Genomic DNA, 20,391 nt, shown 5'->3' with positions numbered 1-20,391 from the left:
GAGATTGAAGTATTCCGAGGTGCCGGTGCGCCGGACCAATAGACGGCTGCCTTGGGCGTGTTCACTGACTCGGTCCTTTCCTTCTGGTCGAGCAGCGTGGGCTAAAGCAGTGTGTTTGGGAACTGTACCGGATTCATTCTGCGAGAATAGCGACTTCTGTGAGTATTGTTCTTTGCTAAAGCGCCGTTGAAATAGATAAAATCCACCTTACCATTCAGTAAAGTGGGGGTTCTGTTACAGTTTTGTGTTGAAATCTCTCTCAAAGGCTAAATGTAAAGGGGTAGCTTGTCTGGCTAACATTTAGCTTGCTAACGACAGCTTGTCAAGCTTCTTCCTCTGTCCAACACAGCAGTTTGCAATCAGCTGATCTTATAATGCAGCATTTTGGTCTTTAGAAGTAGCCTGAGAGTAATGATGTTGTCTCACACGACAGGCATTATTTTATATTCAGTGACACCAGCGCGGTTATTTATAACAGAGTTGCAAAGGTAGCTTAAGTGAACTGCTTTTAGTCAGCAAGAGAAAGAGAATGTAACCTTCTGCTTCATAATAGATATAACTCGTTTTAGTCATTTTTTGTAGCCCTCCACCAGCCTTGGTGGATGTCATTAAGATAAATTCTGGTATGTTTGAGGTGGTCAGCACAGGGCTGCTCCACTGACTAATCTGGATTTTGACTCTGTGGACACAATGATATTAGTTTCAGTATTTAGGTCTCTGTCAGAGCGGTGACTGCAAATACAAACACGAATTGTTATTGGTCCTAATTTGCATTTTGCTTGTTTAAAACTGCACAATTTTCGCTCTTATTAATGTAATCTTCTATTATCAGTTATTGGATCTTATTTCCTGCATCCCTGAGTCTCATCTGCCTTGCAATAAGCCCTTTTACAACACACTACTTTCAAGCAGTCTGTTCTTCATAGAGGCTGAAATTTCCATCCCATCACTCCAATGTGTCAACTTTGTCTGGTTGCCAGCAAGGTGGTTTTGTAGTCAGGATGGGGACGGTAGTTGTTTACTTGTCACTTGCTGACCCTAGGGAGCAGAATGCACCAGCTGTGTGATTTCCTTTGCCAGCTAGTTTACAATTGGGTCCACCAAGGGGAATTAAATTCTGCTGTTAATTATAGGCACCATACTGATCATTGTGATATTGTGGTTGTGGTGCTTGGTTATAAGAGAAACATTTGAACTGAGTTCAAATCCTACAGATGTATTTCAAGGCTTGGATTTAGCTAGCTAGTGTCTTACAGAAATTGTCTTTTCTTGTGTGATTGCAGATTCATGTTACGCTACAAAATTTTGTATCTTTCTCTAACTTAACACTTAGTATAACAAACTGTCATAAAATGATGTTTCAATAATCTAGTCAATATTTGCACACCAGTATCATATGCAGTGGCTCAGTGAGCTTTTCGTCCAGACTTAGGTCTCTGAGGAGATGTGGAAAAACATCCCTAACTTATGACACACAAGAAAAATGAAAGAAACACAGAACAATCAAAGACACGACACGATCCGGTGTCTTCACTGAAGTAACTATTTGAGGAGCTAAAAAGTGGAATTTGTGGCCAGTAATGGAATCACAGGCAAGAGGGAAAAGCAAGTTTTGAGTTAGTTAGTTTTGACTTAGTTGTGACCTATCAAAATAATGCATTGTCCTTCACAAGCGTTATGGATATTTATTTTATTTATTTTTTTTATAGGAGTGATATTTATATATTGCTTTCACAACACAATATATTACTGAATGAGGAGTGTGGCTATACCTAATGATGATCTCTGTCAACCTTTTAGATAAAGATATTATTAATAGGACCTATAAAACATTAGAAAATATATTAAAAATAGGTGTGTCTTCAAATTGAAAAGGTGTCAAATTTACTATAATGTCAACAGGAAAGCAGCAAATCCCCACACTTGGTAACCTGGATCCAGCAATGTTTGGCATTTTAAATGATAAATGAGTTGAATTATTAATTGACTATCACAATTGTTATGTTATTGTTAGCAATACCATCAAAACCTCTCAACCGCTTATACATTTTTTCCTGCCTTCCCTCATGGCTGCTCCCATAGGCCTTCCTAGGTACTTCATGGCAGCTGCAAATCCTAAACACTACAAAAGTTTTATCTCACCAAACTATATCCTTTGTGAGCACCCATGGTTGCAAAGTTTACCATGAATGCATTCAAGCCTTGAGGCTGTTGTCTGTATGGAATTTAGATTTTAAAAAGCTCAAAGAACCTTAGAAAAGCCAAATCATCAGTAAGATGAGCAATTGAGTGATGCAATACTGCAGTAATATGACAACGCTATGCTGTCACACATTCAGATCTAAAACTGACTGGTACAAACATATTGTCAGTTTGATTACAGTGCACTGCAGCATGAAAAGCCTCACCTACCTCACAGGATTCCTTAGCTGCAGTTGGTTTATGAGAGGAGGAGAGAAAGGTTGGAGGAAAATGTAGAGTAGAATATCTCTGTTAAGACAGCCTGTCAGGACACATAGCGTAAAACTGTCTTGATGATAGGCTATGGGTCAAAATATGTAATTAACAAAAATTCACATTCCTGTATATGGTGTGATGTGATAAATTATTCATGCTTTACCCTCTGTTTAGCACTTATGCAGTATAAGAAGTATACATTTATTAAATGGTCTACATGATAGGGTGTTAAAAACCACTTGTTTGATGTATCGATGGTATGTTTGTGCCTTATCTGGAAAATTAAATACCTGGCTTATCAAGTATCTTCATGACATTAATGCAGAAATTCCTATAAAAAAAAGTCAGCATTACAATAAAGCAGTCCTGCTCAGTAATTGGCAACATTGTCCAAAATGTTTTAATACAGCCACAGATATTGAGGCTATGGCTACTATGATAAACAGTAGGGCAAAATCTCTGACAGTTGGCAAATTTATATTCTATCAAATTATGTACTATCATATCACCCATGTTATTACAGGCCTAAATAAAAATCCTTCCCATATCTTAAATAATATGTGTTGAGACAACTAAGACCTGGGGGCAAATGGCTGATTTGCAGTAAAGGCCAAGCTGGTTAAACTGGTTTGTAACTGGTGTAATTGCTTTAAGGTTCTTTGGTGCCTTTAAGCCAAACGCCCTTCACAAAAATTAACAGAAAAAATGTTTGACCGAAATGGGAGTGTAGCAATGTGGTAGTGTCTCTGTTATCCCTGTTTGAGAGCCTAGGGGATGAATCACATATTTTACAAAAAACCCTCTCCACATAAATTTATTTCTAGTGTTGACAATGAACAGTCACGTCTTGCAATGTCCAGATGCCATGGTATGCAGTGTTTATCAGCCCCATCTCACCAACTCAGTTCCTGTCCATGTTATTATTGTTGCCAGTATCACACTGGAAGAGTTCATCCATGTTTGTCCACATATACAGTAAGAGCTGTTGTTAGTTATGGCCAGTTGCTAGTCTGCACTCTGCAGACACAGGGTCAGTGTTAACTGCCAAGTTGGCAGTCCAGTCCAGAGTGGTTGCAGGAGTAGTGAGAGCCCACCTTTGATGACTGCTGCCTGCAGACCTTTTGCCTTTTCCTGTTGTAATTCACAGGGAACTGAACTGTAACATTTTGACTTTTTATTCAATTAAACAACAAATGTTGGTTTTCATGAGACCAAATGATTTATCTTCCTTTGTTTCCATTTAACTAGGTCCAGCTCCTTGGAGTGTCATATTCAAACCAGTTTCTGTTTTTGCACCATGCTGTTAGCTGTTCTAGTAACGCATAATACATAATTAAATCTTCATGTTGTGAAACACAGTCAGGGACCTAGAACAATTTAATTTGGACATGGAGCTAAATTAAAAATTGCTAATGTCCTTGAGAACCATCCATTTAAACATGCTTGAAGGCTACAGTATTTATTTCCTTTTTTGTGTATTTTTATACAGAGTTGATTCAGAATGGACTCCTCTTTGAGTGCAGCTCAAATCCGTGAGAAGTTCATTGACTTCTTCCGTCGCCATGAGCACCAGTACGTCCACTCATCATCCACCATCCCACTGGACGACCCCACGCTGCTTTTCGCCAATGCTGGCATGAACCAGGTACACTATTCTATGGCTCCACGTCTTTCCCAAATATCTGTCCCTCTCTTTTTCATGCTTTCTCATTTTTCTATACTGATTTACAATTATTTGATTTCTAAGGTTCTTGTAGCAAACTTTAAATAGAACACAACTCAAAAAATTTCTTTTTGTACCCTTTTCTCATAGTTTAAGCCCATCTTCCTCAACACCATTGATCCATCCCACCCTATGGCCAGGCTGCGTCGTGCTGCCAACACCCAAAAGTGTATCCGTGCAGGAGGCAAACACAATGACTTGGATGATGTGGGTAAAGATGTCTACCATCACACCTTCTTCGAGATGCTGGGGTCCTGGTCCTTTGGGGACTACTTTAAGGTATTATGTCACCAAATTTGTGAATTAATTTAAAAGCCTAAACAGTAACAACTTTAAATATCCATTTACGTGCAATATGCTGTGTATTGCTAGACACTGCAATACAATGTTAATAGTGTAATTTTCTGTATATTTTGTATGGCTCTTGTTTTGCTCTTGTTTTTCTTTGTTTTTCTTCCTTCGTGATTACACTTGTCTCTTTTAATTTGATCTTAACTTATATTTGGTGATGGTGGTGTGCTGCTCCTGTAACAAAGCAATTTCCTGTCAAGGATCAATAAAGTATTATTATTATTATTATTATTATTATTATATTCCTATGTGAATCAGTTTTTATGTGTGTGTGAGTGTTTGTGCTTGATGCTTCTGTCTCATTGTCTCCTGTCTCCTCTCATTCTTTTCTCTGCTCATTCTGCATCTTCCCACCTTCCTCTGCAGCAACTGGCCTGTAAGATGGCCTTGGAGCTGCTGACCGAGGAGTTTGGTATTTCCATAGACCGTCTGTATGTCACCTACTTTGGGGGTAATGCTGACGCAGGCCTGGAGCCTGACCTGGAGTGCAAACAGATCTGGATCGACTTAGGGTAAGACTAGCTTGTTAATGAGATGTATTTGTAAATGTGTCAGATAAAGGCATTTGCTGTTGGGCTTATTTGAGTTACTGTTTAAAATCACGGCCCACTGTGACTTATTTTTCATGCTCTGCATTATCGCCTGGGAGTACCTGATGGCCCCCCTACGAATAATTTCCAACTCTTTTTACAAATCATGTATTGTACTCGAATGAGTAGCGCATGAGTGCCTCACAACAGCTACCATGTATCTTCCTCTATTTAAAGTAATTGCATAATCTGTGATCTTTCCCTGGGGAACTGTCTTTCTTCCCCTCTCCAAGTCCCAGTGAACCACCATACTTCTCACAACAATAGCCTAGAAGATTCTCTCAATCCATTTCTTTAACTCCCTGTCTCATCATTTTATCTTTACATGAAGCATTTTCCCCCTGGTGAGTCAACCTTGGTGCAGTTATTTACTATTTATTTAAGTAATAGACTACTGTTCTTTTGTTAACCATGTGTCTGTTGTTCTGATTTCTAAGATTATGTTGTGAATATTGGTCCTCAGACGTGTCTTCACAGTCACACAGATGTCTTCTCTTTATTCTCAAATCTTCTCTCAATCTCTCTTTAAATAATCAGGCAATTATAAAACAATCATATAGATATAAGGTAAATAGTTACATATGAATCAAATAAATTACACTAATTATTATACTAATATTCACACATCACAACGAACAACTTCATTTTTAATAATACTGATACTGATACTGATACAATGAAATCTCTGTCTGTGTTTGCTTTGTTTATCTCAGGATGGATGAGGCTCGCATCCTGCCTGGCAGCATGAAAGATAACTTCTGGGAGATGGGAGACACTGGTCCCTGCGGGCCCTGCAGTGAGATCCACTTCGACCGCATCGGAGGGAGAGACGCCGCTCATCTGGTGAACATGGATGACCCCAACGTCCTGGAGATCTGGAACCTGGTGTTCATCCAGTTCAACAGGTAACAGTCTCACACACAGAGGTGACTGATGAGATTACATTAAAAGGTCTTAACGGGCGGTATATTTACCTCACAAATCAAATGTCAGTTCAGTCATATACTGTAGGACAGCCCCTTCATTTCTAATGATTTATGAACCACAGTTATGCTTTTGCAGAATAAAAAAGCAGCTCATTCATTTTTCAGTTCCCATTGTTTTAAGACTTTCTGGTCAAACTGGCGCAATTATTCACACACTGGCGCTTACTTACAGGTATTCTAAAATAAAACATTGTTGGCAATGCATTTGGAATAAATGTTAAATCTTTCTGGCTCATTGCATTTGTTTACATATTCTTGCTTCATGTCAGGATTAGTGTAGTCATGGCCGTGTGACTGCACTAATCCTGAGTGTTGCTTTGTCATCTGTTGTTCCCTGATCACTTTCACACCATTACTATCCTTAAAAGTTAGTTTTCAGAGGTAAACTGTTAAGCAGAGAGAAACTGCAGTATCTATCAACAAAATGTGTACTCTCAGCTGTCTCGTCCATTTGAACTAGTTTGTTTAAGAAAATTAGCTTTATTTTATTTACATTTATATTTATATTGAAATCAGTATAATACATTAGTTTATAATTTAATACATTTAAGTATGTGATTTAAAGACCACCAAACCACAAAGTCAACAGAAATTCATCAGTCAAAAAAAAATGAGATGGCTTTTACTGATATCTGCTAAGCTAGCTAGCCAAGCTAATTTTCACTTCTGTGTCAGAGAGTACAGTGAGTGCAGTGTTGATATCAGTCTCCAGGCAGATGATTATTAAGATTTTTTCAGCTGATTGTCATGCATCTGATTTTTTTTTGTATATTTCCAACAAACTAGTCTGGTGATAGGGTGAACAAAACAAAACCTACAACAGATCTGCAAAACTCTGTATATGACTGTGGCTCTCAACTCAGTTTAGCCCTGTAACCAGTTCAGTGGGTTGTGTAAAGAACATTAAAACGATCACAAGCTTTGTGACAGTAACACACCTTAACATAAACCAAACTCCATTAACATCAAGTGATGGAAGTTGGAATTTGGACACACCTTTATCATCATCTGTTTTGTACAGTATGCAGTGCAGATACTGAATCAAATGTACACACCCTTTTTCCATACAAGTTCATTCTATTGTTTGAGCAGTCCAAAGACAATTGTAGTTGTTTACCTGGTATTTACAAGTAATCTGATTCTATAAGTGTCCATCTCAACAGTAGACCTATTTCATGTCAGGGAATTAAGACTATTCATCTGGTTTCTGATAGAGAAGACTCATAACAGAAATGTTGTGGGTATTGAAAAGGTGAATAATCGCTTGTATTACAAATAATACAAAGTTTGACGTAAACTGAACAGAACTGTATGATCCTCCTTTTAACAAACTGGAAAGTAGAACTTCCAAATAAATCAGATTCCACTGTAGAACAGTGGGTTGGTAAAATTCTTACACATGCTCACAACAGGAAAAACATGTGTCCCATTACAAGATTGCTTTGTCATATACTAATTTACTGATCAGTGAGTGAGTGTCATTAATTTGTTTCCCTCTCCACCCCCTTTAGAGAGTCAGAGACAGAGCTGAAGCCGCTGCCCAAGAAGAGCATTGACACAGGGATGGGTCTGGAGCGCCTGGTGTCTGTACTGCAGAACAAAATGTCCAATTACGACACTGATCTCTTCATCCCATACTTTGAAGCCATTCAGAAGGTACTGAAATGCCCAAATACAAATACTTCTATTCATTTACAAATTTGTGTAAATGAATAGAAGTATACATGTGTTAGGAAAATCTGCTGGTATACTTTTTAATACAGAATTAATGGTCACATCTGTCTACTCTATCTAAACCTCAAGGCTGCTGGTTCCTCAGCATGGGATCTTAGCAACTGCAAATGCCACCTTAAACATCAATGTTACATGAAATTTGATCTTGCCCAAGAACCTGAAAAATACATTTGGTGTTGATTTTGGCTAATCTCTCATTTATGCCATTAAAACAGTTAACATTGTTTTAGCTGTAATTATTTTGCAGTGTTCACATAGTCATGGAGAAATTGAACACAGTCCGCTGCATAACAATATTTCATTCATTTGCTGTTTTATTGCATGGTTCAAGGTATACACAAGTACAAGTACCAGCACAGAGCACACGTGGCACACTTGTAAACTGCTACGTTGACAAAAGCAATATTCGTACCAGAGTTAAATTTGGCATGCAGTGTGCCCCAAATCCTCCCTACCTGAGGTGATGTAAAAAAACACAGTAATCTAATACAGTGATTCCTAACCAGATTCTGTGTAAAAAGATGTGAAGAAATAAATAATATGATCAATAAAAGAAATATATCCAACTATTTGTATTCAGATTTAATATAAACACAAAAATAGATTTGTGAGACTGATCTCTAGTATACAGTAACAGTGTTTGCAGCAAACTGTTGAGCAGAGATGTCAAAATAATGGATACATAGTTTAAGTGGTAGTATGACTGCATACCTCACCAAAACTACTGGAAAAAAGGAAACTGCAAAAAAAATATTGGAAGTTGGAAAAAGTTGGAAACCACTGATCTAGTACACAGTCAAAACATAATTTGTGTTTGTTTCAGGGTACAGGTGCTCGACCTTACACTGGTAAAGTAGGTGCTGAGGATGCTGATGGTATCGACATGGCCTACCGTGTCCTGGCTGACCACGCCCGCACCATCACCATCGCCTTGTCTGACGGTGGCCGGCCTGACAACACAGGAAGAGGGTGAGACATGAACATTTCCAAGCAAAAAATGGAGGGAATTGGAACACTTAAGAAATATCTTAAGCATATACAGCATCTGTAGAAAGTCAAGCACAGTATACTGTAGTTTGTTAATGGACAACAACAACAAATGTCTTTACATGCTGGCATAAACTAGTGTGCTAGTCCTTGAGGTACTATAGGTATTATATTTACAAATTTCTGCTGTGATTTGATGTTTCAGTACTGACAAACACACCACAGAGTTTGAAGAATATTGTAAAACTGCACTAGGTTTCAGACAGAGTGGCAGTGAATACAAAGTTTTATAGATAATTTTTAATATGTCACTGCTTCACTAGTACTACTTCACTAGTCTTTTGTTGTTTTCATCATGTTAGGTACGTGTTGAGGAGGATCCTGCGTCGTGCAGTCCGTTATTCCCATGAGAAGCTGGGAGCTCAGAGAGGCTTTTTTGCCTCCCTGGTGGATGTGGTGGTGGATTCCCTGGTGAGATTTTCTTTTTCCACCTTCCTTGTTTTTATTTCACTGTATCTCCTGTTTTATTTTGGTCTTGACCGAGCCAAATATTTTTTCTTTTTCTGTCTCAGGTGATTTTTAAAATTATGTCATGTTCAAAAAGTCCTGTGTGCTGTGCTTAGTGTCTTAGACTGCAGTGGGAATTGCTGGGCAGTAATGTTGTATTACATTATTATCCATCCATCCCTTATACCCTGGACAGATGGCCAGTCTGTCACAGGGCTGACATAGACAGACAACCACTCCCACCTAGAAATTTATAGTCACAAATTAATCTAACCTGCATGTCTTTGAACTGTGGGAGGAACCAGAGAACTGCTGAATCCAGCATTTCAGCACTTCACTTTCCTTATGTCTATTGATTATGGTCTGTCCTACTGTCCCAAAATCAGCCTACAGCCACATTACTGCCAACAACTGCATAGAAATAGCACAGCAGATGGAATTAAATTGTAGGATACACTTGGCTCTGATACCACTTTAGAGTGGTATTAGTGTAGCATTATGTATCCAGTGTGGGTTGCGTGTACTGCGAATTGGCTTTTGCCAGCACTGGACGCTTTTGCCCACTACCTGGCATTGCATGAATGTGCACTTGAGTGCTCAAGCCCTCAAGTGTGGGTATTGGAACAGACTCTGTATTCAAATTTCTTTGTTAAGATCTTTAAAAAGAACCTCATAAACTGTGCAGACGCCCTGTACTCTCTTTCAGTCACTGTAAAAGGTGCATATTTCTGTTCTTCCATCTCATCTCTCTGCTTCTCCCTCTCCAATCCTCCTCCATCATGCCATCAATCCCCATATGGCGTCACTCTTCTTCAGGGTGATGCTTTCCCAGAGCTGAAGAAAGACCCAGAAATGGTGAAGGACATTATTAATGAGGAGGAGACGCAGTTCCTCAAAACACTCAGCAGGGGACGCCGTATCCTTGATAGGAAGATCATGAGTCTAGGAGACAGCAAGACCATCCCTGGTAAGACACAGTGTTATTGCTTGTATGTGTACGCATGACATGTCCTACCTGATATTAGTGGCAAGAGCTTAGGTTTATTTTAACATCGTCATGTTTTTTGAATCTGCTTCAAAAAAAATATCTTCTCCCTCCTCTCTCTGCCTTTGATCTCAACTGACCACCCACATTACTTTCTCTCTGCACTTCTCTCTATCACTCCTTCCCTCCTCCTATTGTCATTTCTCTTTTTTTCTTTTTGTTGACAACATGGATCGGTCTCTTCCTTCATCCATCTGTCTGACCGTCATGCTTGATATCTCAAATGTTTCTCATTCAGTACTTAAAAATACTCTGTAGACTGCAATTAGAAAAGCTAAAATCCTAATAGTTGATTTTTTTTTTCCCCCCACCATAAATTCACGACATAAAAAATTGCTGTACATCCAACTTCTCTTGAAAATGTTCTCCAGGGTTGTGGGTGTACACTGTACTGGATTTCTCTGACAGACTGTCACCTACCTCTAATTAATTTCTTCTGTGTTCCTAAGGGGTGATGGCATCGTTTGTGCGCTCAGCCAAAATGAAACACTACAGATGCCAAAATACAAGCCTGACAGACTGTGCCCTTGCAGAATGCATTTTCATTGTTGGAAATACAATAATAGCACACACCTGAAACTTTGTGATTTTCACATGTAACTTCTCACTGATTGACAGAGATGATGCCTGCATTGTTTTGTATCAGTAATATGTTTACTGTTTGCTTGAGTCTTCAAGCATTGTTGCTTCAGACTGACACCTCTCCTGCATTTCAAACAGCATGTTTCTCTCTGTGTGTCCAGGTGACACAGCATGGCTGTTGTATGACACATACGGCTTCCCTCTGGACCTGACCTCCCTCATCGCCGAGGAGAAAGGCATGGGGGTGGACATGGCTGCCTTTGAGGAGGAGAAAAAGGCAGCACAGGTGAGGAAGGGTGGAGAGCGATGAAGGAAACCTTCTGATATCCACTGATTGTTTGAATTTGGCCTTGAATGCCGTGTGAGGGGAAACTCCACTGCGCAGTGTTTTGTGTCCATTCCCATGGGTAAACTATTTTGCTGTGTCTCAGCGTTCTTCAGTATTGCACTGTAAGTCAGAATCAGAGGCCATGCACCTGCTGTTTAAATAAACCCTCATTTACTTTACAGCCCAGCTATAATCCCTTGTTGTTTGATTTAGCAGAAAGATTGATTTCTTTTCTGTAATACTGCAGCCTCATACTGCCTTCCAACACATCCCAGTGAACCAGTGTGTGTACTCTGCATACTGGCACTGCAGTTCTGCTCCCTGCCAGATGGGGAGTTTGATAAACTAAGCACTGATTTTTTTCTCCTGTCAAGTAGACTGATTTACCAGCATATGAAGTCCACCTATATAATATAAGGGCATTAAATACTAATAACTTACGTAAATCCTAACTTTGTGAAGCTTGTAGTGTCTGTTTTTTGTCAGCATTGTCAGAGAGACATGGATTCAAGTCTAAGTTTAGTTTAAGTTTAGTACCAGTTACCAGAAATGCTCTAATTATGTCACTTTTTCAATTAATGTTGCAGTAATTTCTCTGGATAAGTTATACAAGTTTGTGTTTATAGTTGAAGTCCCAGGGTAAGGGCGCAGGCGATGAGGACCACATCATGTTGGACATCTATGCCATCGAGGAGCTGAGAAACAAGCAGATACCTGCCACAGATGACTCTCCCAAATACAAATACACCTCGGAAGAAAACGGCAACTATGGTTAGTGATAAGGCATTTTCACCCACAGACCTCAGTTCAGTGGGATGTCTGTATATTCAGGACATTAATATACTGAGCCTCATCCTGTCTGTGTGTGTGTGTAGAGTTTCAGCAGGCCTCGGCTACAGTGCTGGCCCTGCGCCGTGACCGCGCCTTCTGCGATGAAGTGACCACAGGTCAGGAGTGCGGGGTGCTACTTGACCAGACTTCCTTCTATGCTGAGCAGGGTGGACAGACGTTTGACGAGGGCTACATGCTTCGAGAGGATGACACCACGGAGGATGTAAGCGCAGCAGAAATAAAGAAAATATCTTTTCTCCCCAATAAGGAAATTGGGGAGAAAAGATAATCACACTATCTCATCTACAGAGCTGACACTTAGTTGGTGTTGAACATTTGGTTATATAGGCCTGCTGGGTCTGATAGCTGGTGGAAAACATGCCTGCAGGCAAATAGACCCTCTTCAAGGCAACAAAGGCTGCCAAATACAATATCACAGTTTTGACAGAAGAAAAAGGTAAAAGATGATAAATTGTTCTTGTCTTCGTCCCATGAGTGAGAGCTTGAATGGTGTGAGAACACATTCATATCGCAGTTTGCAGAAGGCTGTCTGTCAAAAAAACAAATCCATTCAAATATCAGTACTTTGTTTCTTTTCTGCGTCTCAATATTTTCTTCGAACAATTCTGTGGATGTGAAGACTTGCTAGACCTTGTCTAACTTGATAAGTCTTTGTTCTCCACATCTGACACAAGTTCTTACAACTTTTCAAAAACCCTCGGGTGTTAGTTTTAAATATTGTATATTTAATCTCCAAATGTTGGAACAGAACATTTACAAAGCATCAGCCAGCTTTCTAACTAAACTGACAGGATTTTACATTTATTGCATGTTTTCCTTTTTTTCTGCCAGACATAAAAATGTCTTACCATGCTGTCTCTCTGTCTGTATTTCTGTTTGCAGCGGATGGAGTTCACGGTGAAGAATACACAGGTTCGAGGAGGTTATGTTCTCCATGTGGGGACTGTCTACGGAACGCTGAAGGTTGGAGACCGTGTTACCTTACATGTAGATGAGGTGAGAGCATACACAGGATTTGACATCTCTTACTGTTTTATAGAGCTCTTTATCTGACAAATAACCATCCACGTTCTCTTTCCAGGCTCGGCGTAGGCCTATCATGAGCAACCACACTGCCACGCACATCTTGAACTTTGCCCTGCGAGGAGTTTTGGGAGAGGCGGACCAGAGGGGTTCCCTGGTCGCTCCCGACCGCCTTCGCTTTGACTTTACTGCTAAAGGTGCCCTTAGCACTGGGGAGATCCGCCGAACTGAAGAGATCGCTTGTGCCATGATAAGAGATGCTAAGGTCAGTTTGGGAATACATACAAAATAATCACTTGTCAGATAGCAGAATTTAAGCTTAACTGAACTTGCAAATAAAAGATTTACACATCTCTTTACTCTGAATAATGTTGATGTACTTGACAGATCTAGCTCAACTGTTAACATTGGTGCTAAAAAACCCTCCTGAAATTTAGTAAGTAAAGGGAAAGTAAAGAAGGTAAATGGTTGTCTCTTTAGGAGACAATGAAGTGTTTGTACCAACCTTCAATCTTGATTAGTTTCATGTTTCATGTCCAGCCCGTGTACGCCATGGAAGCCCCCCTAGCAGAAGCCAAGGCCATTCAGGGTCTGCGCGCCGTGTTTGATGAGACCTACCCCGACCCTGTCCGAGTCGTATCTATTGGCATCCCCGTTCAGGACCTGCTGGATGACCCCAGCAGTGCTGCTGGCTCCCTCACCTCCATTGAGTTTTGTGGTGGAACGTGAGTATAATGCTTTATTTCTTTTCTCATTCATTCCTGCTCATTCATGACAGGGGATGTTAACCAACCTGTCAGTGCAAATACAGTCAGCATCTTAGTTCACTTTACTTCACTACGTTAGTACTGAAAAACAAGCATGACAGCATAACTCATGTGGATAAGATGTCTGCGGCTTGTTCTCAAGTCCCTCTGGTTTATAAATGTCAGATTTTTCATCCCAAATTTAGTTTCTCACCTCTCTGTTTTTCCCCTAGAAATTTAGATCATAAATTGTCAAATACATGTTGTGTATATGTTCACAAACGCAGAGACAACAAAGGGAAGTAGAAACACAACTGTGAAATTCCTATTTCCTGTTTCCAGGTTATGTATCAGTCAAAAGTGCAGATGATCCATACTTGATAAAAGACTATAGAATGACTAAAAAACAGTATAGTGTGAGTATATCACTGTTTGGCCATTGATGTTTAGTTGTGTGATATTTAACCTTAGCCTGATTTTTTTTTTTTCTTTTCATGTTGTTTCAAAGTGCTACTGACGGTAAACTGAGCCTCATAACCATACTGTTCTGCAAATGTATTCCACCGACCATGGTTGGTGCATCATGGGTAAAGTAAAATAGAAATTAGAGAATTATAAACTAGATCTTATTTGCCTTGGGTTGCATTCCTTGCACTGTTACACATGCATCCTTTCTGTGGGGTTTTTGATGCAGCTATAACAAAATACAGTAGCAGACTTGTAGTGCCTTACAGGCAGAAAGTGAAATAACTTAGTCAAATTAAGTTTAGAATGGAGCCTGACCTTTTGAAAATACAATAAGATTAGATTAAAAACCATAAAATAAATAAATCACACATTGCCTAGTGCTTGCTCATGGTGGGATTTGTTGGGTCTCTCCCCTAATTACAATAATCCAAAGAGTACGGTCTAGACCTGCTCTATATGAAAAGTGCCTTGAGATGACTTTTGCTGTGACTCAGTGCTATATAAATAAAACTGAATTGAACTGAAATTGAATAAACCCTGTGGAAATGATGACTGTTTAATTTCTGTGATTATTTAATTTTTCATACAGAGAGCTAATTATCATTTGAAAGCTAGCTGGTGAGACAGCTATAGTTAGCCTTCACTAAAGTGAAAGCAAACTGTCAAACTGATTCTTACTTTGCTGTTATCTTAAACTGAAAAACAGCCATTTTGATGCACCGACATCTTTGTAACCTGGTGTGTTATTCCAGTGTAAGTCATAAGTACATGATGCCATAGCTAAATCCTCCAGAAAAAACATAGCAAAACTGTTGCTAAAGGTAACATAACTAGCGTAGAACATTAGTGCTAACTGCCATCTCAGCTGTTGACTCAAGTGTAATTCTTGGCTAACCTAGCTTCAAATCATTTTATATTCATTATTTTATACCCAGAAATCTCAGACCGTGCTCCATAACCGCCTGTCATTACACATAATGACCGTGTGTGTTGCAGTCAGTCAAAAGTGTGCTTGTGTACAAGTAAACACTTTCCTCACCTGAGCTCTCGCTTTGATTTAAGCGTGTGTTCACCATTACATCTCATGTCCTACAGGTAGTTACTGTGTATGTTCTGACTGGAGTCAAGTGTGCCACATAACTCAGATGAACATGAAGAATATGAGTAGTCTCTGAGTAAATGTCTGCATCTGCATGAAGCCAACAGCTTCCAGAAGCGTCAGACCTGCCCAGTGGTGGTGTGTAAAGTGGAACCCATTAATTGGATTTGTGGCAGTGAGACGATCGTGTCTCTGTGCAGATGAGGCCTTGAATATTTTGTAGAGCTCAATCTAGCGATTAGACTTGCTCTGCTGACTTTAACAGTTTCTGCTCCTGGCTGTAAAATCCACCTGAATGCCTAGACGTCCCCCGCTCTGACATAGATTATAGCAAGACTTTCATTTGTCACTGAGGGAGTTCAAATGATTTCCAGGCTGTATTTTGTATATGTAAGAGTAGAGCTGGTTTGGATTTAAGCACTGGAGGAGACATTTGCATGAAGTTTGTTTTTTAATTGCAAGTCCCACCATCGCCGCCATTTTTTTGCCACTTCAGATTTCAGTAAACTGTTGTTGTGCTTCCTGATGTTGTCTTTGATGTTGTTTTTAATGCAGCAGCCACTTCAAAGAATCCCGAGTTCCTGCTGCTGTTGTTTTTGTAATGTTTTCTCTGCCGCTCCTCCTCCTCCTCCTCTTCTTCCTCTCCTCCTCTCCGCTCTCCTTCTCATCTGCCTCCCACACTTGTGTAACACTGTTGGTATTGTGCTGTTGGTTTCTGTTATCTACAGCCATCTGCAGAACTCAGGTCACGCTGCGCCATTTGTCATCGTCTCGGAGGAGGCCATCGCTAAGGGCATCCGCCGCATTGTTGCTGTGACAGGAACAGAAGCCCAGAAGGTTAGGACACACGCGCTTCCAGCATTATGCTCATTCACACACATCCACCTACACTACAAAAGAGATAAGCTAATATTTAGTAGACTTATTTATTTTCCCACCATGTATTTGTTGATCTAATATGAAATTATTGCTTGTTACGGTGTGCTATAACCGACTAACTTAATGAAAATGAGTCCTAGACTGAGGGACTGTGTGCCTTATTTTGGTCCCTGGTGCAAAAAAGAAACCCAGTGATGAAACTTTAATTAAGCTTGTTTTTGACTTGTGGTGAACTTGGATCCAGAGAGGAGCATTTTTGCATTTCTCTCCTCTCTCTCCAGGCCCCGAGGACAAATTAATCTTCACTATTTTTAGACAACAATTGCCGTTTGATCCTCCTCTTTGTCTTTTTGCCTTTTCCTCTTCCTTCTCACTCCCACCACTCTTCTTCTTCTTCTTTTTCTTTCTTCATCTATCTTCATCTATCCCTGCATTTTTATTTTCTTTTTCTCTTCTCCCTCACACTCCTGTCGGTTATACTCACCAGGCCCAGAGGAAAGCAGATGCCCTGCTCCAGTCTCTGGCTGCACTAGGAGACAAGGTGAAGCAGCAGACAGCCCCAAACAAGGACATACAGAAAGAGATCGCTGACATGACTGAGGTAAAAGACTTTTTTTTTTTTTTAAATTTATTTTTTTGTTCCAGTAAAACTTGATAGCAGAACAGCAGTGTGCTGTGGTATCAACACGTCTGTCCCCTCTGCAGTCGATAGGCACAGCAGTGATCTCCCAGTGGCAGAAGGACGAGATGAGGGAAACTCTGAAGGGCCTGAAGAAGACCATGGACGACCTGGACCGCAACTACAAGGCTGATATCCAGAAGAGAGTCCTGGAAAAGACTAAGGAGGTGATCGAAAGCAGCCCCAACCAAACCCTGCTCATCATGGAGATGGAGACAGGAGCCTCAGCTAAGGTGAGAGTCGGGACAGGGTTGTTCTATCTAGTGTATTTAAATGTATTGAAAAGGAAGAGGATCCTAAATAGACACAGAGTAAATCCATAATACAAACTCTTAAGACTTCATTAGCTTCCTGTAAAAACCACAAATGCAAAGTGCAAACAGAATTAAAATTCACTTTATCTTTGCAGTATTGTACATTTTCTCAGGCAGTCTCATAGCTTATCTCACTGTGTTATTGCCACGGGACCAAGTCAGCTCTGCGGCTCATTAGTTCTGACCTTGAGACATCAATAGTGCTGATTAGGAGACTTGTTTTTCTTTCTTCCCTCCTTGTTTCTACTGTTTCCCTCCTTCTCCCTCCATTTTTTTTTGGTCCTTTACATCCACCCCCGGTCAGGCTCTGAATGAGTCACTGAAGCTGCTGAAGTCGCAGTCCCCTCAGACCGCTGCGATGCTCTTCACCGTAGACCCCGACGCTGGCAAGATCACCTGTCTGTGTCAAGTCCCTCAGGTAACACACCCACTCATTCCTCCAGCCGCACAGTGCGCAGGAAGCCTTGCCTTCTCTCAGCAGCCGTGTCTTTAACCTCCTGTATCCCCCCCCCCCCCCCCCCCAGGACCTGGCCAACCGTGGTCTGAAGGCCAGCGAGTGGGTTCAGGAATTGTGCCCCCTGCTGGACGGCAAAGGAGGCGGCAAAGACATGTCTGCCCAGGCCACAGGAAGGAACACACAGTGCCTGCAGGAGGCTCTACAGATGGCCAATGAATTTGCACGACTCAAACTGGGAGAGAACTAAGTTAAGAGAGGGAACCGGTGTAGGAGGTGGAGAGAGGAGAAAATGATGGTGGTTGAGGAATGAAGTGGAAATCCTGGGTCTTAACTGAGTTTGAAGTCATCAAACATACGTCTTTCTTTCCTCCGTCTTCCTCTCCTCTTCTCCTTTTGGCTTAGAAAAGATTTAGAAAACAAACAACCTCTGGGCTTTTCGCTCTGGCCATTTGACATATGACCACTGACACTCAGCCAGCAGTAAATGAGCCACTTGTAGATTTATTGGTAGTATGACTTGCTGACTGCCCCCCCCCCCCCCGAAAAAAAGAAAATTTAATCTCTGTGGAATTTGCTTGAGTATATCAGAAGGACTTTTCATGCAGTTAAATGAAAGGGTGGTGGATGATTAGAGAAACTGATTTGAGCCTGTCCACATTGCATGCCTGTGTACAGAGGAAAAGAAAAGGGACATACCTGATATCAGTTTAGCCTCCTGTGAGTACTGTGCAGCTCAGATGAAGCAACAAAAACTCAGACCTGTGAGCACGAAGTCGGCTCGTGATAAACTCTAGAACTTTGATCCTGCCTCTGCGTTTGTGTTTCATCTCAGCGGAGCTCTGTTCATTTAGAAACAACCCCCAAAGCACTTTTTTCTTTCCCGCTTGCTCAGGGCTGCAGTAACTTTTGGCTTCCTGTACCACTAAAGCTCAGCCTCGGGAAGAAAAGTGAAAAGTCAGCCCAGGTCTTAAATGGTTTATGTACTGTATTCGCAGTATGTCCTTTGTTAACTGAAGCCTTTTGATCTGATCTCTGGACAGTGTCTCCGTCCATCTGTGTGAGCAAAACCCTGAGTTCTCTCTTGTGATTGGTTGGACTTTTACCGGCAGTAGCTGTATCATAGTCTTGCTTTTCAAATAACAAGCCATTATCTGACATGTGTAATAACAGGTTTCATTTAGTTTATTAATAATTCATTGTCTGTATAAACTGATCATAAATGTGTCCAATAATGAATCTGTGTAACTTAATTTCCCTGACATTTAATATTGATTCAATGCAGAATGTTATCATTGTAGCTGTTTCATGTCAGAGAAATGTCATGTTATAGGAATGGAATAAATGCAACTGGTAAATGGCTAATGCCTGTATCGATCTTTGCAGACGTGTGATGTATTTGTGTCTGTGATTAATGTCAGGGAGGCAGGTGTATAGACTACAGCCAAACATCAAGTGTCAGATGTCAGTGTCAGTTCAGATCTCTGGACTGAGCTGAGAAGATCTGGTTCACTGAGATATACAGTATATTCACTGGAAAGCTCTAAATCCCAAGTTTAATGAGGAAATATTGTGTACTTTGCTCAGACCTGACAGTAATGGTTCATTAGCTCACATTACAACCTTTTGCTTCTTTGCACATCCAGCACACACAAAAGTAACATTATCACTGGTTTGGAGTCACCTGATGAATTTGATGAATATCTGGCTTAAATGCTTTATTATGTTCACCAGTTCATTTATCAGCCATTTGGTGCTGAGCAGGAAGCATATGGTGGGGATTTTCTAGCTTTTTGCTTTGAAAACTATGCTAATGAGAGCCCAGAGAGTGAAGCAGTAGAGCTGTGGGCCAAAAATCCAAAACAGGAGCAGAGACAAGCCTCAAAGCCTCGTGGAACTGAGGTGCAGTTAAGTAATGATTGCTGGGTTCATCCCTATGACTGACCCCAGTCACACAGGTAATCCATTGCTAATTGTTAAATATATTTTATATATATATATATATGTGTGTGTGTGTGTGTGTGTGTGTGTAGATTAAAGCTGTGGTGGAAGTATTGGAGGAGAACAAGTAAATGTCCCAAAAATAGGTGTGCCACAAAAAATACACCATTATACAGAGCAGCCAGAAAGTATTCAATTCATTTTTTCAGGTCTGAATACTTTCAGAGTGCACTGTAAGTACAAGCCCTGCCCTCAGAGGTAAAAGTGCTCATCAGTGTTAACATTTATATGCAGTATATTTTTGGATATATAATAATGATTCAGGATTTTTTAATTTTAATGACAAAATATACTGTTGGGTAGTTTATACATATGTTAAAGAATGACATGTATAAAGTATTAATAGGAAAAGTAACACTGAAACTAGTACTGTACTAGAGTAAAAAGAACAATATTTCTATATGAAAGAGAGAGTGTATTAGAAATATTAAATCACATAAAATTGGAATACTCCATTACCTAAAAATTACACTGAAGTGCAATATTTTAACACTAGTGGCAACTTGAATCTAGTTTAATGATTTTTATGTAGATTTTTCTTTGCAGTAAATTAAAACTATTTCAGCAGCTCAGTGTTAATGGAAGA

The 20,391-nt window shown here is 40.2% G+C and overlaps 1 protein-coding gene across 1 annotated transcript; it reads left to right on the top strand.

Annotated features, from left to right (window-relative positions):
- The first annotated feature begins 3 nt into the window (after nt 1-3).
- Nucleotides 4-19,169, top strand: aars1 (alanyl-tRNA synthetase 1). The gene is made up of 20 exons (XM_018703562.2): nt 4-158; nt 3,947-4,102; nt 4,271-4,459; nt 4,898-5,043; nt 5,835-6,026; nt 7,619-7,763; nt 8,665-8,810; nt 9,191-9,299; nt 10,152-10,302; nt 11,124-11,248; nt 11,917-12,061; nt 12,166-12,344; nt 13,025-13,138; nt 13,224-13,430; nt 13,706-13,890; nt 16,207-16,315; nt 16,845-16,958; nt 17,063-17,269; nt 17,655-17,768; nt 17,875-19,169. Exons 2-20 carry the CDS (start codon nt 3,959-3,961, stop codon nt 18,052-18,054), a joined length of 2,901 nt encoding a protein of 966 aa, XP_018559078.1. The 5' UTR covers nt 4-158; nt 3,947-3,958; the 3' UTR covers nt 18,055-19,169.
- Nucleotides 19,170-20,391: the final 1,222 nt, after the last annotated feature.

The sequence above is a fragment of the Lates calcarifer genome, linkage group LG10 (assembly GCF_001640805.2).
Source record: "Lates calcarifer isolate ASB-BC8 linkage group LG10, TLL_Latcal_v3, whole genome shotgun sequence".
Taxonomy (NCBI): Eukaryota; Metazoa; Chordata; class Actinopteri; family Centropomidae; genus Lates; species Lates calcarifer.
Note: the sequence above shows the minus strand (reverse complement) of the source record. Positions and strands in the feature narration are given on the sequence as shown.